Below are 26,875 nucleotides of genomic sequence, written 5' to 3' on the forward strand. Positions count from 1 at the left end.
ATGGTAACCTCTTCCACAAAGCATAATGCATTAGCCATTCTCACAAATCTCTTCATTGTTGTTTAAAACATCGGCATTTTCACTCATTCTTATCTTATTTCTGTGCCAATGATTTCCAATTCTATCTGACTCCCTTTCTTAAATATTTTAATGCTTACTTTATTGTATTAAAATAAAAATTTCAAAAAATCTATAATATGAAATAGAAATGACAAGAAAGTAATTTATAATAAAATACAATGTATTTTAAGATGTAAATGTGCAGCCAGGCACGGACGTTCATGCCTGTAATCCTAGCACTTTGGGAGGCTGAATCGGGCAGATCACTTAAGCTCAGGAGTTTGAGACCAGCCTGGGTAATATGGCAAAACCCCATTTCTACAAGCAACGCAAAAATTAGCTGGGCATGACGTCATGTGCCTATGGTCCCAGCTACTTGGGGGGTTGAGGCAGGAGGATTGCTTGAACCCCGGAGGTCGAGGCTGCAGTGAGATGGGATTGCGACACTGTACTCAAGCCTGGGTGTCAGAGTGAGACCCTGTCTCAAAAAAAAAAAAAAAAAAAAAAAAAAAGGATGTAAATGTGGGGACATGACAACACTAAAAAACAATGAAGTATGCAAAAATTAAAGAGAGAATGCCTGTAAATGTGGCAGCTACAATTACTGACTGATGCATGTGTGTTGTCATCTGGATTTCAAACAGCCAAGAGCAGCATTTTTGTAGGTATCATGATTTCCCAAAATGATCAACATTCTTGATAAGATTCTGAACAAAACAAAGTTTTTACCTTGGATTACATGGTAGTTACATTCCTGGAAATGTCAGTATGTATTAAAAATTTGCCTATTTATATATACAATGGAGTTCAATTCAAGGTATAGATTAACAAAAATAGGTGTTCAATCCAATGATATAATTCAAAAGTTGTACAGGATATAGAAAAAGTTCATTGTGCAGTCTGTCTTGCATATTGCAGGTTATTTAGCAATACTGACCCTGCCCACAATATGTCAGGAAGCCCTTCCATAATGATTATCTTAAATGTCTTTCACAAACTTTCCAATCTCCCTCTCAGGAACAGACTACCTCCACTGAGTACCAATATCCTAGTCTTATCCAAAGAATAAAACAAGTCCTTCTCTGGCACTGCACCCTCTCTAACAACCAGGCCTATTTCTTTTCTTTCTCAGTAACTTTGAATTCTCTTCTGTCCTATATCTTCAATTGCTACCCCTTTTCTTGTCACTTTAAGTCAACAAAAACTGTGCAAGGTCCTACCATTATTTTTTAATGCTCACTTGGCTCTTAATCTTCTCACAGTTATCATTTAATTTTAAATATTGTCAGATTTTTATCCTCCATTCTCATCCCCTCTTGTATGCCAGCTACCCTCAATTTGGCACCTCCAAGTAACTCTTCAACCCACTGTAATCTGGCCTCTGCTCTCACAATACAGAAACCATTAATGCTAAATTCACCAATAAACTTAATTTACAAATTAATAAGTATTTTTCAGTATTGAACGCTCTAATGTATATAATGCTGCTATTCACTACATTTTTCTTAATTGGCAACAAACTTTTTCAGGTTTTCCCCTCATCCTATTACTCCTTTATCTGTTCATCTTTCTCTAGACAATCCTTAAATGTTAGTGGTCCCCAGAATTTCCTTCTCAATCCATAACTTTTCTCTCTATATATCTTCTTCTAGATTATTTAATTTACTCTCCCGGTTTCATCTATCACCTTTATGCTGACAGTTTTCTAAATATATTTATATGGACAACACTTCTCCTGCAATGTCAGATCTTTACCTGCTTGCCAGGAACCTCCATCTAGGTATCTTACCGAAAATGTTGAAAACCTGCTCCTTCTCTTGTGTTCTATAACTCAGTTAGTGATTTCACGTAATACTCGAGCCACATACTTGAGAACTACCCTCTATTATTCTGTTTCCCTTGACATCCCATCTGTGATTGTCTTTTGATGTGTCAATTTGGCTAGGCTAGAGTCCCCAGTTATCAATTTAACTAGGTTTTGCTGTGAAGTTATTTTGTAGGTGTGATTACTGTCTATGATCAGTTAGCTTTAATAAAGGAGATGATCCTAAATAATTTGGGTAGACCTGATTCAATCAGCTGATAGATCTTAAGACCAGAGCTAAGGCTTCCCTGAATAAATTTAACCTGCGGACATCAGCTTCAGCCCATATCCAAGAGTTCCAGTTTGTCCTTCCTGAAAGCCCACTCCACAGATTTCAGGCTCTCCTACACAGCCCCCACAAACCAATTCTTTACAATACATTTCTTAATATGTATCTCCCACTGGTTCTATTTCTCTGGTTGAACCCTGATTGATATACCTTGTAATCAATAATATTTCATAAAACTTTCTCAAATCCACTGATCTGTGCTCCATCCCAACTACCATTGGCTGAGTTCAAGCCTTCATCACTTTTTGTCAGGATTTTCATACAAGCATCTTAAATGATCTTACCCCAATCTTGTTCTACTATACTATCCTCCACATGGCCACTAGTATAACCTATATAAAATACAAATGTGAATACAGCACTCTTTCAAGATCGTCAGTCACTTCCCACTTCCTGCAGATCTATCTTGAGCCTTTGTAGCGCACAAAGTCTTCATGTTTATGCTTCAGCTTGCTGATCTAGCTCCATCTCTCCACTCCAGGAAAGCTACCTACCATACATCTCCATCTCCTCCAAAAACCAGCCTACCTCGAACTCTGTAACTTAGGTCATTACTTTCTCACTGCTTGAAGTTCTTTACCCATCTGCAATCATCCATCCTTACTTAATATCTTATTTCATTTCAAAGACTGAGCTTAGATACTGATTAATACAGGAGGCCATTCCTGGTTTCTCTAGTCTTGCTCATATGCCTTCTTGTATTCTCTTACAGAACTCTGTGCCAATCTCTATCTACAGAACTTACCAAACCAGTTTATGAACTCCTTGATGAGTTACATGCTGTATTTTTGTAACCCTCGCACATAAAACAATTCCTGGAATTTAATACATGCTCAATTTAATAGGCATTCTTTAATATTTGTGTTGGTTGAATAAAAAAATGGATGAATCATACACTGGGTGTCAGGTTATGGCTTGCTGCTGTGATAAACTCTGTGGTAGGCAAAGTGATGGCCACCCAAAGATGTCCACACTGCAATTCCAAGAATCCATGACTATGTTATTTTACAAGGCAAAAGGAACTTTACTGATGTGATTAAGTTAAGAATCTTGAGATGGGGGAGAATATTCTGAATTATTTGGGTGGGCATACTCTAATTGCATGTATCTTTAAAAGCAGAGAACCTTTCCCCAGCTAAGTCAGTGAAAGATGTAATGACAAAAGAAAATGGAGAAATTCTAAGTATGAGAGGGACTCAATTTGCCATGGTTGGCTTTGAAGATGGAGAAAAGAGATGACAATCTAAGGAATTCAGGTGGCCTCTGGAAGCTAGGAACAGCTCTTAGCTCATAGCCAGCAAGAAAGGTATCTCAGATCTACAGATCTACAGTGGCAAAGAACTGAGATCTATGGATCTCAGATCTACAGTGGCAAGGAACCGAATTCTGCCAATAACCAAATGAGCAGGACACAGATTCCCTCCTAGAGCCTCTAGAAGAGAATGCAGCCAGCCAACAGCTTGACTTCTCATCAGGTCTGATGAGACCCATAGCAGGCTTTTGGCCTCCAGAACTATAATAAATATGTTGTTTTAGATTTCTAAATTTGTCATCATTTTGTTATGGTAGAAATATAAAACTATTATAGAATCCATGCAACAAAATCTGGCTTATTTTCCCAAAGAGACAAAAGACCTAGATGCTATGATAACATGTCAGGAGGTAAGAATAACAGGAGAAGAACTTGATCATATCACATTTGCCTCTTAAAAATGATCAATATAGAGTAGTATGAGAAAGTCTTCATACAATGAGAGGGGGAAAAGTGACCAAGTCATAGGAAAAAGTACTTAAGGAGACTGCACATGAAGCTACTGAAAAAAAAACTTTATTTTCTATTGAGTTGATTGTGAAAGTTTGTGAACATATAGACAGACAACCAGCTGGACTAAGTAAATGCTCTGAGGTAGGAAAATGTGATGGCAGAATAGATATACAAACTCCTCTCAATGCTCAGCATTTCTGTACACAGGTAACCTAGACAGGGAATATGGTGCAAATTATAAACCATAATTTGACCTGTGTCCAGAAAAGTAACTTTTTTAATGGGCAAGTAAAAAATACCCACCTAGCTATCTGTAAAATCCCCAAAAGTATCTATGCTCTTGGGATAAACTAGCATTTTGTGCCTAAGAAGGACAGAACATCACCCATGTAGTCTTCTTGCTAAAAATGCTTAAACTAATCATGGGAAAACAATCAGACACATTTCATACTGTAAGGCATATAGAGGAAAACTACCTGGACTCATCAACAATGTCAATGTCACAAAAAAAAAAGGACAAGAAAAAAAAGGGAGGGTGCTATTCTAGATTTAAAAAGACTAAAAAGGAACATGACAACTAAATACAATGCATGACCCTTGACTGGATCCTGGACCAAAACAAATAAAAAGCTATAAAGGATATTGTTAGGGAAATCGTGGGAATTTGATATGGATGGTATATTAGATAATAGTATTGTATTAGTGTTAAGTTTCTCTGGGTGTAATAGTAATTTAATTGTTCTTAAGAGATATATGATTTAGTGTTTAGGGTTGAAGTGTCATGATATCTGCAAGCTACTTCCCAATGGCTCAGCAAAAAAATGTGTGTATGTATGTATACATATATGTATATAGTATTTAGAAAGAGACACAGGCCATATGTAGCCAAATTGATGCACTGATGAATCTAAAGTAGTTCCCCCTCATCCACGGTTTCAGTTACCCATGATTAACTGCAGTCTGAAAACATTAAATGGAAAATCCCATAAATAAACAATTCATAAGTTTTAAATTTCACACCGTTGTGAGTAGTGTGATGAAATCTCATGTTTGCTCCAGACGTGAATCATCCCTTTGACCAGCATATCAACACTGTATTCCTTACCCACCCTTCATTCACTTGCTAGCCATCTTGGTTATCCAATAAACTGTTGCAGTATCACAGTGCTTATGTTCAAGTAATCATTATTTCACTTAATAGTAACCCCAAAGTGTAAGAATGATAATGCTGGCAGTTCACATATGCTAAAGAGAAGCTGTAAAGTGTTTCCTTTAAGTGAAAAGGAGAAAGTATTCAACTTAATAAGGGAAGAAAAAAAATCATATGTTGAAGTTGCTAAGACCTATGGTAAGAATGAGTCTTCTATCCATGAAACTGTGAATATTGTAATAACTGTTCTATTTTATTATTGTTGTTGTTAATCTTGTATTGTACCTAACTTATAAATTTAACTTATCATACATATGCATGCATAGGAAAAAAACATAGTGTATATAGGATTAATTATTCTCCATGTCGTCAGGCATCCACTGGGGATTTTGGAAAGTATCCGCCTTGGATAAGAATGGCACTACAATATATGAAAGATATCTTTTGACTTTGCTGTAGAGCTTAAATTCTATACAATAAAAATTAGTAAAGAAAGATAATGTTTGGATATATAAAGTTTATCCTTAATACTAATTATAAATTCTATCGGTAAATTCAGAAACAAAAAAATTAATGCATTGATTTTTTTGGCAGAACATTTTGTAAAAGATAAAAGAAAGAAAAAAAATGAGTAAGTAAAAGAATGGAAAAAGAAATACCACCGAAAAAGGAAAGGTGGAGTAGCTATGTTAACATCAAGGAAACATTGGACAGGTCTTCCAAACAGAAAATCAACAAAGAAACATCAGACTTAATCTGTACTATAAATGAACCTAACAGATATTTACAGAACATTTCATCCAATGGCTGCAGAATATGCATTCTTTTCCTCAGCACATGGATCATTCTCTAAAGCCACTATGTTAGGTCACATGACCATATGTTATGTCACGATACAAGTCTTAAAACATTCAAAAAAATGGAAATAATATCAGGCATCTCTGATCACAATGGAATAAAAATAGAAAACAATAACAAGAATTTTGGAAACTATACAAATACCTGGAAATTAAACAGTATGTTCCTGAATAAGCAGTGAGTCAATGAAGAAACCAAGAAGAAAATTGAAAAATTTATTGAAACTAATGATAATGGAAACACAACATACAAACACCTATAGGATACAGCAAAAGCAGGAAGTTTATAGCTATAAAGAGGGAAGTTTATAGCTATAAAGTTTAGTTATATATAAGTTTAGTTATTTAGTGCCTAAATTAAAAAAAAGGTAAAACTTAAAATAAAGAACCCAACAATGAATCTTAAAGAACTAGAAAAGCAAGAGCCAACTGAACTCAAAATTAGAGGAAGAAAAGAAATAATAAACAACAGAGCAGAAATAAATGAAATTGAAATGAAGAAAACAATACAAAATAAAATAAGCAAATAAAATAAAAAGTTGGTGTTTTGAAATGTTAAACAAAATTGACAAACCTTTAGCCAGACTAAGAAAAAAAGAGGGAAGATCCAAATAAATAAAACCAGAGATGAAAAGGAGAGATTACAACTGATACTGCAGAAATTCAAAGGATCATTAATGGCAACTATGAGCAACTATATGCCAATAAAGTGGAAAATCTAGACTAAATAGAGAAACTCCTCTACACATATGACATATCAAGACTGAACCATGAAGATAATCCAAAACCTGAGAAGACCAATAACAAGTAACAAGATTAAAGCTGTAATAAAAAGTCTCCCAGTAAAGAAAAGCCTGGGACCTGTTGGCTTCACTGCTGAATTCTACCAAATATTTAAAGAAGAACTAATACCAATCCTACTCACACTATTCTGAAAAATACAGGAGGAAGGGATACTTCCAAACTAATTCCACGAGGCCTGATACCAAAATCAGACAAAAGCAAATAAAAAAATACAGGCCACTATCTCTGATAAATATTGATGCAAAAATCTTCAACAAACTACTAGCAAATCAAATTCAACAACACATTAAAAACATTAGTCATCATGACCAAGTGGGATTTATCCCTGGGATGGAAGGATGGTTCAACAATGGTGATATATAGTATCAACAGAATGGAGGACAAAAACCATATGATCATTTCACTTGATGCCGAAAAAGCATTAGATAAAGTGCAACATGCCATCATGATAAAAACCTTAAAAAATGGGTATAGAGGGAACATACCTCAACATAGTAAAACCCATATATAACAGACCCACAGCTAGTATCATACCAAATGGGGAAAAACTGACAGTCTTTCCTCTAAGATCTGAAACATGACAAGGATGCCCATTGTTACCATTGTTATTCAACATAGTACTGCAAGTCCTAGTTAGAGCAATCAGACAAGAGAAAGAAATTAAGGACATCCAAATTGGAAAGGAAGAAGTCAAATTACCCTTGTTTGCAGAGGATTTGATCTTGTGTTTGGAAAAGCATAAATATTTCACAAAAAACTGTAAGAACTGATAAATTCAGTAAAGTTGCAGGATACAATGTCAACATACAAAAATCAGTAGCATTTCCATATGCCAGCATTGGGCAATCTGAAAAAGAAATTTTAAAATAATTCCACTTACAATAGTCAAACATAAAATTAAATACCTAGCAATTAACTCAACCAAAGAAGTGGGAGATCTCTGTAATAAAAACTGTAGAACACTGATGAAAGAAATTGAAGAGGACACCAAAAAAATGGAAAGATAGTCCATGTTCATGAATTGAAAGAATCAATATTGTTAAAACGTCCATACTGCAAAAAAGCAATGTACAGATTCAATGCAATACTTATCAAAATACAAAAAAAATTCTTCACAGAAATAGAAAAAAGAATCCTAAAATTTATATGGAGCCACAAAAGACCCAGAATAGCCAAAGCTATCCTAAGCAAAAAGAACAAAACTGGAGGAATCATATACCTGACTTCAAATTATACTATAGAACTACAGTAATCAAAACAGCATGGTATTGTCACAAAAACAGACACATTGATGAACGGGAGATAACTGAGAACTCAGAAACAAATCCACACACCTAAAGAACTCATTTCCCACAAAGGTGCCAAGAACATACACTGTGGAAAAGACAGTCTTTTCAATAAACGGTGCTGGGAAAACTGGATATCCACACGCAGAAGAATGAAACTAGATAGCTATCTCTTGCCATATACAAAAATCAAATCAAAATGTATAAAGACTTAAGTCTAAGACCTCAAACTATGAAACTACAACAAGAAAATACAGGAAAAAGTCTCCAGGACATTGGTCTGGGCAAAAAATTCTTAACTAATACCCCACAAGCAAAGGCAATCAAAGCAAACATGAACAAATGGGATCATATCAAGTAAAAAGTGTGTGCACAGCAAAGGAAACAGTCTACAAAGTAAAGGTGCAATGGGAGAAAATATTTGCAAACTACCCTTTTGACAAGAAATTAATAACCAAAATATATAAGGATCTCAAACAAGTCAATAGGAAAAAATCTAATAATTTGATCAAAACTGAGACAAAGATTTGAATAGACATTTCTCAAAAGAAGATATACAAATGGCAAACAGGAATGTGAAAAAGTACTCAATGTAGTTGATCATCAGGGAAATGCAAATCAAAACTAAAATGGGATATTATCTCACTTCAATTAAAACGGCTTATATCCAAGTGACAGGCAATAACAAATGCTGGCAAGAATGTGAGGAAGAGGGAATTCTTTTTTTTTTTTTTTTTTTCCGAGACGGAGTCTCGCTCTGTCACCCAGGCTGGAGTGCAGTGGCCGGATCTCAGCTCACTGCAAGCTCCGCCTCCCGGGTTCACGCCATTCTCCTGCCTCAGCCTCCCGAGTAGCTGGGACTACAGGCGCCGCCACCTCGCCCGGCTAGTTTTTTATATTTTTAATAGAGACGGGGTTTCACCGTGTTAGCCAGGATGGTCTCGATCTCCTGACCTTGTGATCCGCCCGTCTCGGCCTCCCAAAGTGCTGGGATTACAGGCTTGAGCCACCGCGCCCGGCCTGGAAGAGGGAATTCTTGTACACTGTTGATGGGAATGTAAATTAGTACAACCACAATGGAGAACAATTTGGAGATTCCTCAAAAAACTAAAAATTGAGCTACCATATGATCCAGCAATCCCACTGCTGGATATATACCCCAAACAAAGGAAATCAGTATTATCAAAGAGATATCTGCACTCCCATGTTTGTTGCAGCACTGTTTACAACAGCTAAGATTTGGAAGCAACCAAAGTGTTCATCAACAGATACATGAATGAAGAAAATATGGTACATATACACAGTGGAGTACTAATCAGTCATAAAAAAGAATGAGATCTAGTTATTTACAACAGCACGGATGGAACTGGAGATCATTATGTTAAGTGAAATGGGACAAGCACAGAAAGACAAACATCACATGTTCTCACTTATTTGTGGAATCTAAAACTCAAAACAATTGAACTCATGGAGACAGAGAGTAGAAGGATGGTTACCAGAGACTGGGAAGGGTAATGGGTGGTGGGGGAGAGTGGGGATGGTTATCAGGTAGAAAAAAAGAATGAATAAGACCTATTATTTGATAGGACAGCAGGGTGACTATAGTCAATAATAATATAACTGTATAATTAAATTGTCTGTAACACAAAGGATAAATGCTTCAAATAATGGATACCCCATTGTACATGATGTGATTATTACACTTCGCATGTATCAAAACATCTCATATACCCCATAAATGTATACAACTTCTAGGTACCCAGAAAGGTTTAAAAAAAATTTAAAAGACCCAGCAAACAAAAAATTTTACATTCAAAAAGATAAAAAGAGTTCCTAAAATTGTAAAATATGTACCTATTCTAGACTTGTATGTACATACTAACAATGCCTCAAGTATACAAAGCAAAAATTGTCAAAAGTGTAAGAATTTGACAAATCCAAAATATAGTGGAGATTATAACTCTCTCGGTAACTGATAGGTCCAGCAAACAAAAAACTTAGGAATAGAGAAGATTTAAACAACACAATTAAATTTAATGAACAGAACACTACATGCAAAAATAGATACACAGTCTTTCCAGGCACACATAAAACATTAGTTGATCATGTTCTCTGGGACATAAAGCAAGTTTCAACAAACATTAAATAATCATTATCACATAAGCAATATTGTCTCTTAAATGGAAAACAATAACAAAACGTTAAGCTAAAACACAGCTATATACAATGACTTAGTTTCTAAATACTGTCTCCATAGAGAAATGATTAATGGGGTAGGAAGTAAAAGACAAGCCTGAAAGTAAGGAAGTAAAAAAATTTTAAAGTAAGTAAAATGTGTGTTTAAGAATGATGAGACATGTCAAAAGACAGGTGAGCTAACTTATATGGGCAGCCAGTCACTAAATCTGAGACAATTTGGGTATTAAAATAAATAAGAACAACAGGGTATTTTAAAAATAAAGTAAAAATCTATGTGTCCAAAGTAATTAATAAATAAATAAATGGAGAAAAAGCTGTACCTTGATGTAGAATATAAACTAATAAATGTAATAAAAATGATGGAGTTTGAAAATCACCATTTTGCATTCATCATAGCAATATCTGATTCAGTCAAGAATTATCAATGGATTTGAAAACTAGTGGATGATAGTTAATTAGGAACAGGATATTTACATAGTCTCAAAGTATCCCCAGCAAAATCATTAATTATAAAGAGGAAAATTGTAACTGCAAAGTGGATTAATCTAGCAACTATTCACAATGTTAACCAAGTAATCAAAGTTAACTTTACTACTAGAGGGTCAAACCAGCATCATGTGCCACCAATATGATGCCCTGAGAACAACACTTTACTTCTGTGGTGCTTTTGCTAATATGCGTACTCTAAATAATGGGGAAATGGCACACAAATTTAAATTAAAGGACAATCTATGAAATAAGTGTCCTGTATTTACACAAGTGCCAATTGCCAATGTGTGATATTGTGATATATATATTGATTTTTGTCCATGGTTCCTAGCTCATAACTCCCAAATCTCTTGTTATTTCCTAAGTGACTAAAATAATAAGCATATCTTTTGTTAAAGTATTTGGTCTTTTGTCTTTGGTTCCTGAAGCAGCTTTGAAACAGCTTCAAAGAAATAAAAGTGAGAGATAGTCTCTCTCTCTCTCTCTCTCTCTATATATATATATATATATATATATGTATGTATGTATATATATGTATAATGTTGGGGCACTTTAGGATTCAGAAAACAGAATCTCTCTTTCTCCTGCCCTCCTTTTACCTGCTTTTTTTTTCTCCCAAAGGCAAGCCGTAGAAACTAAAAATACACTCTAATCTTCACCCGGCTTTCTGTCTTGGAGCTGGATGTAAAGAAATTCTCTGACATATCTAGTTTGACTGTGAGTCATAAGACCCCCATTTCAGAAAGAGTCCTGTCCCATACCCAGGAGGAAGGAATGCTGCACAAAGAAGCCAAGAAGAATCTGAACAGGCAAGCCTTGCTGGGTTTCTCCACCAAGACTATTGGTATTAGATCATACCCTTTAGTCCAGTCACATTTCTACACGGCTGTTCATGCTTCATTAGTGCCTATCGAATGAAGTCTTCATAAAAAGCACAAGAGGACAAAGTACAACTGAATTTGTGGAGGATTGTAGAAAGGTGAAAAATAACTCATCCACATGCCAGGAGGGTGGCACACCCCAACTCCACAGGAATGGAAGCTCCTGTACTCAGTACCCTTCCAGACCTCACTCTATGTATCTCTTCATCTGGCTGTTATATGTAGTCTTTAAAATATCGTTTATGAATAAAGGGGTAAATGTAAGTAAGTGTTTCCCTGAGTTCTGTGTGTTTTTCTAGCAAATTATTTGAGCCTAAAGAGAGGGGCTGCGTGAAACCTAACTTGAAGCAGGTCAGTTAAAAGTTCCAGAGGCCCAGATTTGAAACTGATGTCTAAAGTTGAGGCAGTCTCGTGGGACTAAGCCCTCAGTCTGTGGGATCTGATACTTTCTGCAGGGAGATAGCTTCAGAACTGAATTGGATTGGAGAACACTCAGCTGGTGTACACTGCAGAATTCTTTACTTGCTTGTTGGTGAGAAGAAATCCCAATACATTTGGTCACAAGTTTTCTGTGTTGGTTGTTGTGGTACAAGAGCCAAAGAAAAACTGTTTTTTTTCCACACAATCAGCGTCAGAAGTGGGGTGTGAGAATATAATGACAGAAGCTGAGTTTGTTTTTCTACACACATAAAAGACAAAGAAAGGTCAAGGAATTATTCCATATTAAAAACTGGAGAGACATGACAAGTAAATGTAATGCATCATCTTGGATTAGCACTTTGACCAAGGAAAGAAAATAACCATAAAAGACATTATTGGGACAACTGATAACATTGGACTATGGCGTAGATTATAATATTGAGACAATGTCAAATTTCTTGATTGTGACACATTTACTGAGGATGTATAAGAGGAAATCATCACTCTGAGGAAATACATACTGACATATTAAGAGGTAAAGGAGAATGGTATTTGCAAATTACTATCAAATAGGAGAAGGAGAAGGAGAGGAAGAGAAAAACAGAATGATAAGGCAAACGTGATAAAATGTTAATTGGTGAATTTGGGTAAAGGGCACTTTGGGAGTTCTTTGTAATAGTCCCAGTTTTTCAAGTGTGAAATTAAATAAAAATAAAAATTTTAAAAACACAAATATAAAATTCAATAATAACTACATCAATATCAATAACCACACTTTTTCTATGTATTTAATGAAATAAAATGTTTTCTATTGCCAAATTCTGTTGGGATGAGCAGCCAATGTATAATTTTGTATCTTGTTATAAGAAGGATTAAAAAAAATTAAAGCAGGTCAAAATGGCTGGCAAGCAGGCCATTTCAGCATCAGGCAAGTGGCTGGATCGTATTAAAAAATGGTATTACAATGCTGCAGGATTCAATAACCTGAGGTTAATGTGAGATGATACAATATATGAGGATGAAGACGTAAAACAAGCCATGAGAAGGCTTCCTGAGAACCTTTATAATGACAGGATGTTTCACATTAAGAGGGCACTGGACCTGACCATGAAGCATCAGATCTTGCCTAAAGAGCAGTGGACCAAATATGAAGAGGAAAATTTCTACCTTGAACTGTATCTGAAAGAGGTTATTCGGGAAAGAAAAGAAAGAGAAGAATGGGCAAAGAAGTAATCAAGTAGTTGAAGTCTGTGGATGCAGCTGTTATGAAGATGGTTAAACCTGAAACAAACAATGTTAAGAATTATTTGGTCTGCAGATGTTTTACTTTAAATAAATGTCTATTGTAATGGCTGGAGTTTTTGAATTCCAAACCTTATACTGAATAACTACTGAATCCATTTACTGTTAAATTTTTTTTCCAAACTTTCAAGATATTTTCAGTCGTGTTTAAGTGCTTTCTGGGGCTCAGAGGCCACTTTATCAGTTTTCCTCACTGGTTAGATAGCCTGTCAGTTTATGGAAGGATATAACTTCCGTAAGTTACATCCTTATGGAAGCTACTAAATAAAAGAAGGGGGTATGCATCCCCTAGTTTGCCAGGATTCAGAAACAGCCTCTTCACTGCTATCTGAATAGATTTGATTTTGCATCCTATCATTTAAAAAGAAATTATGTATGCACCCCAACATAGGTATACTTAAGTAATATATATACTCCTGTGCTAACATGTAGACTAGAAAACAAAAAGTAGACACTAGAAAAATAGAAGTACAAAGACAAATCATACTTGTCCCCATATCCCAGTGACTTTTCCACTTTGGAAATGATTGTTATAAAGTTTAAGGGTTGGATACTAATCAGTTAAAAGTTTTAAGATTGTAAGGTAATTTTTAAAAATATAAATTAGAATCATTGGCCAGGTGCGGTGGCTCATGCCTGTGGTCCCAGTGCAGTAGGAGGCTGAGGCGGGTGGATCTCCTGAGGTCAGGAATTCGACACCACCCTGGCCAACATGGTGAAACCCCGTCTCTACGAGGGATGCGGAAAATTGGCAGGGTGTGGTGGTGGGCGCCTGTGGTCCCAGCTGCTCGGGAGGCTGGGACAGGAGAACTGCTTGACCCCGGGGGGTGGAAGTTGCAGTGGGCCTAGATCGCGCCACTGCACTTCAGCCTGAGCGACAGTGGCTCCATCTCAAAAAAAAAGAAAAAATTAGAATTACTCAATGTTGTCATCATTTCCACTCCTAAATTCTGAAATGCTTTCTTTGGTGGAGCTGAGAGTCTGGAGCCACAGTTAGTAGAGAAGGAAGAGTAGGACCTGCAGCCTCCCTGGTTTTCCAGGACAAGTCATTGCTGTGTGCGGCAGGAATGCCTTACACCTCAAATAACAAAATGGTGTGAAAAACAAATTTGAGTTACATTTAACATTTGTAAAGCAATGAGAAATGTGTGTATCATAAAGAGCATCTTTAAATTTTTGCTAAAATATTAAGCCTCTTAAGTTCCCTAAGAATCCCACCCCCCCTTTTTTTTTGCTAGTCAGATTATTTTTCTAAACCTATCTTGAAATCATGTCAATTTTCTTCTGTCTGGTTCAAGCCGACTAGATCATTTGATAATGGTTTGCTCAGGTCACACTGTGACAAGGTTTTAGTATAGTCCTACTTTGCAGAAGGAGGCAGAGAAGATGGACTGTCTAGAATCCCCTTGAAAAGTATTTGTCTTTTCAGAAAATTTTCCTGAGTAGATCTCTCCAAAGGTTCTTTTAATTGTGATTTCAAGATCACTTTTGCAGGACTCTGGTCTATTTGTTCAGACATCTACCGTGCACAATTACAAGGAGACTAGAACTGAGGCATCTCAAAGAGCACTGTCAGGTATGTAGGGAGCTGGGTGGGTGGAGGGAGGCTGGGTTCTGACCCTAGAAACCATGCTTACGAATGCAGTTAATGTTTAAAGCAAGTCTAAGGGCACTGCTGAAGGACAGGGGAACAAATAGAATGGACTAAGATTGAGGTATAACGGAACCCCCAAGCTATCCACCTGCTCAAGGTAAAAAGTGTGGTATTACGTAGGGCAACCTCTGATTTTGTGAAAGTTCTTCCTAAAGCCAAAGTGAATGCCTATTCTATGTCTCCAGATTACTTCACTCTTCTAAATGAGAACAAGTGTGCAAAAGTTCTTTGAACACTAAATCAATGTCTTGTATTCATTATAAATTACGGTTATCGCCCTGCTTGTTATGAAGACTAAGAAAGTAGATCTAGTATTTTGCTCACATAGGTGAATGGGTGAGAATTTGTTAATCCATCAGTGAAGTCCTTTCATTTGAAAGAGAGGGCCTTTCTATTATCGAAAGCTGTCCTGTGTGAAAAATCACCATGAGAGTGCCTGAAACACACAGGCTTGTCGTCCTGTAGACAGAATGGTAGAGTGATTCGGAGCTAATTCTGGGTTAGACTGCACAGGTCTGAATTTATTTGCTAACTGTGTAGTGCTTTAGGAATACAATTTAACCTCTCTGTGCTTCCGTTTCTTTGGCCCTAAGATAGAGCTAATGATAGAAACCTACTTTACACAGTTGTGAAAATTAACTGACTACATGTCAAGCACTAACAGTCTCTGGCACATAGTATACATAATGTAAATTATGTGATGAGAAGTGAGAAAGAATAACTTGGGAAAACGCTGAATATCATCAAAGTTGAACAGCTAACCAGTAGCTAAGGTCCAAGGTCCCTCTCTTCCTTCTATGTGGCACTCTTGTTTCTGGTCTGTCTACTCCCCTTGGGTGTCACCTGCTTGAGTGAAGTACCAGTTGGAGATGAGAAGAGTGGAACTGGATCTGCATGACAGCTTGATTAGGATGGAGCTAAGACTTGGCTATCTCCCTGTTTTGTGTTTTGGATGGGTGACATTTTAAAACTGCCAACATTAAAATCCTGCTAATTTGCTTTGTACAGTTTAAAATGTTTGATATCTTTTATTGTTTAAAGTTTGAGACTGGTTTTGAATATACGGTTTTCCTACATCTTGAAGAAGTATATGTTTGTACTCTGAAGTGGTCTATGTTCTGTTTTTTTATTTTACTATACTTTGCGAAAACTAGATGGCTGGCTTACGTTCACTGTTGTAGTGCACTACCTAGCATCACTCAGCTGTCCTGTTGTCAAGGTGTAGGAAGCAGCATAAGGGATGTTGGGACTTCAGACCCCCAATTGCCAACTCTGGTCCTAGTTCCAGATTCCATGGAAATATTTGGTAACATTCCTGCACTGAGCTATCATGGTCTGAATATTTATGTGATGCTCTACAAGTGGTACCAAAATGTTAGTGATGGAATTTTCACTAAAGGGACCTTTTCCTGTTTTTAAATTCTAGAATCTTAGTACATCCAAAGTGTACATTTTGGTAATTATTTCATTTAGCTATTTACTTTAAGGACTCTCTTTGAAAGCATTAACTCTGCACTAATTTTGACTTATGAAAAGATTCAGCAGTAAGAATAAAAACTGGGCCAAAGCCCAAAGTAATAATCCTTCACAAATAGGATGGAGTTTTAAAAATATGGGCATCCTGTGTGTAGCTTTGAAAATAACCAAAGTACTTGGAATTAAAAAGTTAGGTGAACATAAAAATTGGCATAACCAAATCCTTGACAGACTGATGGATGAAAAGCAGATGGGTTTACACTGTATGGGAGGAGGCATGGATTTTAGGAAGGATAGCATCAGAGAGGGATGGTTAGAAAGTGAACAATGAGATCACTTGGACTCGGGAAGAGGAACATCATACACTGGGGCCTATCAGGGGGAGGGGGGAGGAGGGAGGGATTGCATTGGGGAGTTATACATGATATAAACGTTATGCACATGTACCCTAGAACTTAAAGTATAATAAAAATAAATAAATAAATAAATAAATAAATAAATAAATAAATAAAAAGAAAGTGAACAAGACACATTGCTCTTTGGAAAACAAGTCCCTTTAAGGCATGAAATTCTGCCACTAGGTGGCGATGCCCTATAACTTTACAACTTAGGATCCATCACACCAGCACTATGGAAGATTTCTCCATTTAGCACCCCACCAACTCTCTCTCCTCCTTCATTTTTCAGGATGACAACACCTTAGAGGTTTATGGCCATTAGGAGACCTTACTACTAAGCTATATACTGATGTAATGAAATCTAATATATGTTGTGCAATGAATTATGAGTTATTTAGTTTCAGGATTTTATTACTTCAATCAGTTATGACCATATTTCCTTTTAAATGATTGCTCACTCTTTAAACATACCAGATGACTATATAAGGAACACATAATAAAGTCTATAGATATAAAAAAAATTAAAGCAGAAAAAAGATAAAATTAAACTAGAATGGGAGTAATGATTTCATAATATAATTTTAAAAAAAGGAATCCCATATGATTTGAAATTGAAAAAAAAACCCATGGGTCAAAAAAATTATAAGAGAAATTTAAAAATAATAAATGTTGAATGATAAAAATACTATATATAAAAGCCTGCAAAATATTTCTAAAGTGGTAGAAGAAAATTTATAGTTCTAAATTCTTATTTTACAGAAGAACATTGAAAATTAAGAAGCTAAAGATCCAACTCAATAAATTAGAAAAAGAACAACAAAAGCAAAGTAGAAGAAAGTTCAATATAAAAATAAAAGTCAAAATGATTAAAATAGGAAACAAAATATCCAATGATGAGGCTTGATGAAAGCAAAAGCAAGAAATACATTAGAAAATTGATTACTGTAATTTATCTCATGGTCACAGTGTGATATTAATGGTGAAAAAAAGGATATGAACACGGCAGTACCTATAGACGGGAAAAAACTTCATAATATTTGTAATAAAACCTCTCAGCAAGCTAGGAATGTAAGAAAAGTTCTTAACTTGAGAAAGACAATCTACTAAAAAAGGTGAAACTTTTGTAGAATTTAGCAACAAAATAAGGAAATCCTCTACCAATGCTATTGTTCCTCTTTGTACTGAAGATCCTAGCTAGCACAGTAATACAAGCTAAAGAAATATTGGAAAGAAACTGTCATGATTCAAAATATAATTAATTAACAGATAATCCAAGAAAATCTATAAATTATTAGAATAAATAGAATTTAAGAAGGTTACAGCATATAAAATCAATATACAAAAATATTAATCATATTCCCATTTACTAGAAGCAATTAGAAGATATAGTTAAAAAGATGGCATATTTCACAGTAATAATAGAAACTATAAGGTAATTACAAGTGAATCTAACAAAGCATTTCTTCAGATTACACTATTATTATGAATATGTTTTCATATAATGTAGAATACAGTTTCAATTTTATCATTTGCTGCTATCTTTTTATGTTTTGTTTGGCTACTTTTAAATGTGTCAAAACCAACTAGTTTTTTTCTCTTCCTCCTCTGAATAATTTTTGGTAAAGAGATTACCTTAAAAAGCACAACTTCCAGGTGTAGGACATCAGAAAAAGCAGGGTAGCATTGTAAATAGTCTTCATTATTTTCACCAGGTGAACTATTATATGAATGCATCAGGGAAATGGAGTCATACTGCAATCGCTCAAAGACTGAAAAATAATAAAAAATATTGTGACATCATTTTTTCTGTTTTTGTCCATCTCTTTGTCCCCTGGTCTCCTCAAATCATTATCCTTCCCCTACCTCAATTTCAATGATATATTCCTACGAAACAGTTGTATACAAAGTTTTAGAAGGGATGTATTATATAGCAGTTTAGAGCATAAACTCTGGAATCAAATGTTCTGGATTCAAAGCTCAGCTCAGCCACTTTGTGCTGTGTAACTTGTGGCAAGTCATATGACTTCCCTTGGCCTATACAAACTTCTCTAGTAGAGTTATGATTAAATAAATGATAACCTGCAAAGCCCTTTAGAAAACTGGCACATAAATCTTTAGTAAATATTGGCTATTATTACAATTTTCAGTGATTTGAATCACTTGGAGGGGAAATAACGTAGTTCTTGCACTTATTGTTTTGTTCTTTTATTTTCTTTTTTCTTTATATATTTTTAAATTGTGTATTTATTTATTTTTTTGCCCAGAGTCTTGCTGTGTCACTGAGGCTGGAGTGCAGTGGCACGATCTCAGCTCACTGCAACCTCCACCTCCTGGGTTCAAGCGATTCTCCTGCCTCAGCATGCCGAGTAGCTGAGATTATAGGCACACACCACAATGCCCGGCTAATTTTTATTTTTTTATTTTATTTTATTTTTTTACTTTTAGTAGAGACGGGTTTCGCCATATTGGCCAGGCTGGTCTCGAACTCCTGACCTCCTCAAGTCACAAAGTGCTGGGATTACAGGCGTGAGCCACTGCGCCTGGGGCTGCTCTTTTGTTTTCTATCTGCGCAATATTCTCCCTACACCCTGCAACCCTCCACTCCACTACCCCTTTGAACAGAGTTTGTAAACATGTGAGCAGTAAAGCTGTATGGAATCACAGGGAGATGCTTTCAAGTAAAATAGAGCTCTATTTTTTTTTTCTAGGCATTACCAACGAACCCAATGTGTAAAACTTCTTTGGTCACCAATGTTGTCCCATCATTCATTGATTTATTTATTGAAATATCTGTTTCACTCCTATTGTGTACTAGGCCTTGGCCATCCATCCCCTATATCTCTCAGAATAATTCCTACCCATTGCAAGGGCTTCATAAAGGTTTACTGCAGGAATGAAAAAAAGATGCTTCTCTCCTTTGAATTAAAAGGATTTATAAAACTTGGGTCAGATTCAGTTTTATATTTCGCATTCTATAAAGTTCATCTAAATATCAGAGATTCCTTTTCTGATAGTAAGAATAGGAATCTTAAAATACAAATGGTATCGCTTGATGGATATTGGAATGAAGTATATGATCAGCATAACATTTAAGGCCCTGAAGCACTTTATCTTCACCTCCTAAGTCCTTCTTGTAGATTCAAAATTATAGCCAAGCTGTTCCAGAAGAATTCTGCCTTTTCTCTGGAAACCCTAGGACTGAAAAGCATTCCCTGCCCCTCCACATGGCAGATGTCACTCAACCTTTAAGGCCCACCCAAGTTCCTCCTTCTTTTTTTTTTTTTTTGAGACGTAGTTTTTTGCTATTGTCTCCCAGGCTGGAGAGCAATGGCACGATCTCGGCTCACTGCAACCACTGCCTTCCAGGTTCAAGCAACTGTCCTGCCTTAGCCTCCAGAGCTGCTGATATTACAGGCGTCTACCATCATGTCTGGCTAATTTTTCTAACTTTAGTAGAGACGAGGTTTCACCCTGTTGGCCAGGCTGGTCTCGAACTCCTGACCTGATCGCTCGCCTCAGCATCCCAAAATGCTAGGATTATAGGCGTGAGCCACCGAGTCTGCCCCACCCCCTCCTTTTTGATAGCTCATGATTACTACCAGGCAGTGACTTGTCCATCCTCCATCCTTCCTGAATACCTTGAACAAGCAAACATTATGGCACTTGGATTTGACTATCACATTGTTGCTTTAAAAAAAAAAAAAAAATTATTCAACTCTCCTGCCTTACACAGAGAAAGACATACACTTCGGAAGGCTGGCCTTCAATAGATGCTTGTTACTGGTCTTGAACCAGGTTTTTTTTTTTTAAATAAAAAATTTCTCCAAGGCACGCAAAAGTAGAGAGAATATATAATAAATCCCCACATATACATCATCCAGCTTTAAATTATCAACTCATGAACATTTTTATTACACCTTCCCTCCACCTTGGCACCAATGACTGACTTTCAAGCAAATCAGAAGATTCAAGTCTATTTCTTAGAAAATGTAACTACAAGTATTTCATCTGAAATATTAAAAATAATTATTTAACGTCATTAAATATCCATCATTTCACTCAAGCGTATTTCGTGAAAGAGCTGCTTAAGCCCTGCATGTTATTCTTTCTATTTTGAAATCATGAAAAAACAGGGAAAAGGGGAAGAATATCTGTGAGAATGCATAAATAAGTTTCAAAGAGCCTAGATGCCCTAGATGAGAAACAATCTGACCTGGTTTAGGGTGGGAGAAATTTATTTCTCTACTTCTCCGGAGGAGGAGGGTGCGACTTCAGGCCGGCTGATGCAGGAGGAGGTGCGGAGGGTAGAGTGGTACTACCTCCGTTGGGAGTTCCTTCCGGATAATCCCAACGCGGAGCGAGGAGGCAGCGCTTTTTCGGAGGCTTGGCTTCCCGTGCGTTTCCAGGTGGGAGAGTGGATCTCCCGGAGGCACAAGGTTGGTCTCCCATAAGGATTATAGAAACGGGGCGTCAGTTTTCTCCGGTGGGCCCTGGCAAAGCCAAGAGACCTGAGATGGCGGCGGGTCCCCTCCAGGCACAGAGCTGGCTTCCTCCTGTTTCGCTCTTACCGTATTTCCTGTATCCTGAGACGTACATCCCTTCTCCGCCTCCACCCCTCCTCCCTACCCCATTCTATTTTAACGTTTCTATTAGGATGGGTGTTAAAAACCGATGTTGTTATTTAATATAGTGTTTTTCCATCGCGCCCCACCCCTACCAAATGTAAATAAATTTATTGAGAATTTAATATAATTTATGCAATTTTAAGATGAGAAGAAATTCAAGTTTACCTTTAAGTGGTAAACTCTGAATGGCTTATATGTGTGGGAGGGACGCGGGGGTGGGCGGTGACCAAAGAAATTATTGAAGAGCTTTACAAGCCAGCTGCAGATGCACATCACAGAGCTATGAAAATAGCTACAAACATTTAAAAAGAAATATGCAAACATGTAAGTTGACTAGAGTGCAGAATAGCACACTAGCACTAACCATGGAAATTGAATGTGGAAAACGAATTCACCGTATGTCATAGAATCTAAAATCATTTTTTCTTTATTTTTTAAGCGAATTTGTAATTTTTGAAGGCTTACTATATTTTTCCCCAAATTTGAATATCTAGGAAATCTCTGCGACCTAACAATTGATGGTACACTATACTTTAGTTGGCAGCTTTTTTTCCCTTTCTTGTAGGTATGGAAAATAATGACCCATCTTACCATTGATGATATGTTATATTCTATGATTTATGGTAACCAGAAGAAAGTACCACGTGTCTCAGAAGAAAAGGCTTCTGGAACTTCTTAGACCTTCATTATTAAAATAGCCTACACATCTGTCTCCCTTTAGCTATGGACAAACTAGATCACACTTTTTCAGCTTTGTCCTCAGTGTTTTTTCTTTGTTTGTTTTTTGTTGTTTTAAATGGAGAGAGCTTAGTCCTTAATGCCAGAGTAGAAGTGCCTATTAAACTCTGCTATTTACAAGCTCTGAGCTCTTTAAGTAATTATTTAAATTCCTGGAACTTTGGTTTCCAGGCCATAATTTTTTTCCTTGCAAAAGTGTTTCCATAACCAGGGATAATACATGTAAAGCATTTACTACTATAACTATCTCTTATCTCCACCCTTCTACCTTCCTCCAAGTAACCAGCACAGCCCTTTACACAAATTAGGTACTCTAAAAATTTGGGAAATAAATGACCCCGTGGTTTTGTACCAAATGCTACTAATAAAGACAGAAAAGTCAGATGTAGCTGTAGCTTAATGACAAGATGTGAGGGAGGTATTGAGAGAGGCAATATTTTAGAGCTAGAAGAGTAGTTGGAACTAGACATGCTGATGTGGGAGTCAGCAACATAGAGGTGATAGTTAAAGATAAGAGAATGGATGATATTCCCAAGAGAAAATCTAAAGAAAAGATAATTGAGCTAAAAACAGAATATTGAGTAATTAGAGACAGATAGAAGAAAAGAAGTCTGCTGCAAATGCTGAGAAAGAGTGATCAAAGTCAGCGAAGAAGATTCTAACCCAGTTTCTCAACCTTGGTGCTATTGACATTTGAGCCCAAATCAATCTTTGTAGTGGTGGCCAGAGTTTACCACTTAGCAATGTCCTAAGCTAAGCCTCTACCAACTATATGCCAGTACTACTCCATACTCCTCGAGTTGTGATAACCGAAAAGATTTCCAAACATTGCCAGATGTCCCCTGGGGTACACAATTGTCCCCAGTTGAGAACCATTGTTAATCCACCAAATTTGCTCCTTTCCTAGTTTTTTTTTTTTCTTTCATCTCAGTGAAATGTTATGCCTTCCACTCAGATATACAAGTCAGACCTTGGAGTCTTCATTTTTAGAAACTGAAGAATATTTTATTATTTATTAAAGTAAATGAAGTAACAATTTCACAGTCTTTTTACATAGGTCTCTAAATCTTCAAGACTAAAGACATTAAGAGTTGCAATTAAGTTGTTCAGTAGCGATAATTTTAGCAAATTTAGAGAAATATGTGCCTAGTTAGTAAAGTAACAGGAATTAAAAATTTTATCAACTCCAGCTAGGTTTAATTTATGGTAAACATTTGACTTGAGGTGAAAACAGTCCCAACTTAGAGCTGCTTCTATCAACATGGACTATTTATACCACAATTAGATTTATTTATTTATTTATTTATTTATTTGTTTGTTTGTTTGTTTTTATGATTTGTGGTAAAGCATACATAATATAAACTTTACCATCTTAACATTTTTTAAATGTACAGTTCAATAAGGTAAAGTATATTCTCATTGTTGTACAACCAATCTCCAGAACTTTTCCATACCTATCAAACAACTCTCCATTTTACCCTCCTTCCAGCTGCTGGAAATCACCATTATACTTGCAACTGGAATTTTGTTTGTTTTCATTATATTAAAAAGGAGACCTAAAACCTTTGTTATTCCAGGTTTCAAACAGGTTTTCTTCCCATCATCTTCACGTTAAACATTTTTTCAACATCAATGAATCAGCTGAATGTGAATCATGAAGCCAGAAGAGGGCACTGTTAGGTTGAAGGAACATAGAGGCCTATTTGAGAAGTGCTATAGCTCCAACTCTCTTTCATAACTTACAATGCTCAAAAGATGACAATAGAAAATAAAACTAAACCCACCTCTGAGTGATAGTAAACTGTTTTCATTTAGTTTTTTAAATTGAGAAGTTGGTTGATTAATTTGATTTCTTTTGAAAATTAGCTTTTCTTTTTAAAATTTTTTAAAATTTTTAAATTTTCTTATTTCTATAGGTGTTTTGGGGAACAGGTGGCATTTAGTTACATGAGTAAGTTCTTTAGTGGTGATTTGTGAGATTTTGGTGCACCCATCACCCGAGCAGTATACACTGAATCCAGTTTGTAGTCTTTTATCCCTCATGCCCCTCCCACCCTTTCCCTGAATCCCCAAAGTCTATTTTACCATTATGATGCCTTTGCATCCTCGTATCTTAGACTCCACTTATGAGTGAAAATATACGATGCTTGGTTTTCCACTCCTGAGTTATTTCACTTAGAATAATACTCTTTAGTTCCGTCCAGTTTGCTGCGAATGCCATTAATCCGTTTGTTTTTATGGCTGAGTTGTATTCCATCATATATATAACAATTTTGTTATCCACTCATGTGATGGGCATTTGGGCTGGTTCCATAGTTTTGCAATTGTGAATTGTGCTGCTATAAACATGCATGTGCAAGTATCTTTTTTATATAATGACTTTTCCTCTGAGTAGATAGGTAGTAGTGGGATTGCTGGATCCAATTGTAGTTCTACTATTAGTTCTTTCAGGAATCCTCACACTGTTTTTTTATAGTGTTTATACTATTTACATTCCCTCCAGCATTGTAGAAGTGTTCCTTTTCAATGGCATCCACACCAACATCTATTTTTTTTTTTTTTTTATTTTTTGATTATGGCCATTCCTGCAGGAGTAAGGTGGTATAGCATTGTGGTTTTGATTTGCATTTTCCTGATCATGAGTGATGTTAAGCAGTTTTTTATGCTTGTTGGTCATTTGTATATCCTCTTTCGAGAACTGTCTATTCGTGTCCTTAGCCCACTTTTTGATGGGATTGTTTGTTATTTTTTCTTATTGATTTATTTGAGTTCATTGTAGATTCTGGATATTAGTCCATTGTCAGATGCATAGATTGCGAAAACTGCCTCCCACTCTGTGGGTTGTCTGTCTACTCTGCTCACTCTTCCTTTTGCTGTGCAGAGGCTCTTTAGTTTAATAGTCCCACTTACTGTCTTGGTTTTTGTTTTAATAGTCCCACATATTATCTTTGTATTTAGTCCAACCTATTTATCTTTGTTTTTGTCACATTTGCTTTTGGTTTCTTGGTCATGAATTCTTTACCTAGGCCAATGTATAGATGGGTTTTATAGATGTTATCTTCTATTTTTTTTTTTTTTGAGACGGAGTTTTGCCCTTGTTGCCCAGGCTGGGATGCAATGGCGCGATATCGGCTCACTGCAACCTCTGCCTCCCAGTTTCAAGCGATTCTCTTGCCTGAGACTCCCAAGTAGCTGGGATTACAGGCATACGCCACCACCCTCGGCTAATTTGTATTTTTAGTAGAGATGGGATTTCTCCATGTTGATCAGGCTGGTCTCAAACTCCCGACCTCGGGTGATCCACCCACCTTGGCCTCCAAGGTGCTGGGATTACAGGCATAAGCCACCGCACCCGGCCATCTTCTAGAATTTTTATAGTTTCAGGTCTTAGATTTAAGTCCTTGATCCATCTTAAGTAGATTTTTGTATAACCTGAGAGATGAGGATACAGTTCCACTTTCCTACATGTGGCTTGTCAATTATCCCAGAATCATTTGTTGACCAGGGTGTCCTTTTCCCACTTTATGTTTTTGTTTGCTTTACTGAGATCAGTTGGGTGTAAGTATTTGGGTTTATTTCTGGATTCTCTATTCTGTTCCATTGGTCTATGTGCCTATTCTTATACCAGTACCATGCTGTTTTGGTGACTGTGGCATTATAGTATAGTTTGAAGTCAGGTAATGTGATGTCTCGGGATTTCTATTTTTTGCTTAGTCTTGTTTTGGCTATGTGGGCTGAATTGTTTTTTCTTTCTGTGAAGAATGTTGGTGTTATTTGGATGGGAATTGCATTGAATTTGTACTTGCTTTGGCAGTATGGTCATTTTCACAATATTGATTTTACCCATCCATGAGCCTGGGATGTGTTTCCATTTATTAGTGTCATCTATGATTTCTTTCAGCAGTATTTTGTAATTTTCCTTGTAAAGGTCTTTCACTTCTTTGGTTAGGTATACTTCCAAGTATTTTGTTTATTTATTTTGCAGCCATTGTAAAGAGGGTTGAGTTCTTGATTTAGTCCTCAGCTTGGTCACTGTTGGTGTATAGCAAAGCTGCTGATTTGTGTACATTAATCTTGTATCCTGAAACTTTGCCGAATTAATTTATCAGTTCTAGGAGCTTTTTGGAGGAGTATTTAGGGTTTTCTCAGTATATAATCATATCATCAGCAAACAGTGACAGTTCAACTCTCTCTTTACTGCTCTGGATGCCCTTTATTTCTTTATCTTGTCTGATTGCTCTGGCTAGGACTTTCAGTACTATGTTGAATAGAAGTGGTGAGAGTGGGCTTCCTTGTCTTGTTCCAGTTCTCTCATGGAATGCTTTCAACTTTTCCCCATTCAGTACTATGTTGGTTGTGGGTTTGTCATAGACGGCTTTTATTACATTGAGGTATGTCTCTCGTATGCCGATTTTGCTGAGGGTTTTAATCACAAAGATGTGCTAGATTTTGTCAAATGCTTTTCCTGCATCTATTGAGATGATAATGTGATTTTTGTTTTTAATTCTGTTTATGTAGTGTATCACATTTATTGATTTGCCTATGTTAAAGCATCCTCCTGCATCTTTGGAATGAAACCCACTTGATCATGGTGGATTATCTTTTTGACATGTTGCTG

The 26,875-nt window shown here is 36.3% G+C and overlaps 1 protein-coding gene and 1 pseudogene across 3 annotated transcripts in view; one reads left to right on the forward strand and one right to left on the reverse strand.

Annotated features, from left to right (window-relative positions):
- NBDY (negative regulator of P-body association) overlaps window positions 1-21,470 on the reverse strand; it is a 74,840-nt gene extending 53,370 nt beyond the window's left edge. For both annotated transcript variants that reach the window (XM_033200860.1, XM_033200859.1), the window contains exons 1-2: window positions 21,108-21,470; window positions 18,527-18,663 (exon numbers count right to left, since the gene is read on the reverse strand). In XM_033200860.1, the coding sequence (XP_033056751.1) occupies window positions 21,137-21,343 (207 nt within the window). In that variant the 5' untranslated portion in view covers window positions 21,344-21,470 and the 3' untranslated portion in view covers window positions 18,527-18,663; window positions 21,108-21,136. The remainder of the gene's footprint in view (window positions 1-18,526; window positions 18,664-21,107) is intronic.
- On the forward strand, window positions 12,962-13,442 carry LOC117077229 (annotated as a pseudogene). Its single transcript, XR_004434708.1, has one exon. The product of XR_004434708.1 is annotated as a cytochrome b-c1 complex subunit 7-like (transcript).
- Window positions 21,471-26,875: the final 5,405 nt, after the last annotated feature.

The sequence above is a fragment of the Trachypithecus francoisi genome, unplaced genomic scaffold, assembly GCF_009764315.1.
Source record: "Trachypithecus francoisi isolate TF-2019V2 unplaced genomic scaffold, Tfra_2.0 Lachesis_group6, whole genome shotgun sequence".
Classification (NCBI taxonomy): Eukaryota; Metazoa; Chordata; class Mammalia; order Primates; family Cercopithecidae; genus Trachypithecus; species Trachypithecus francoisi.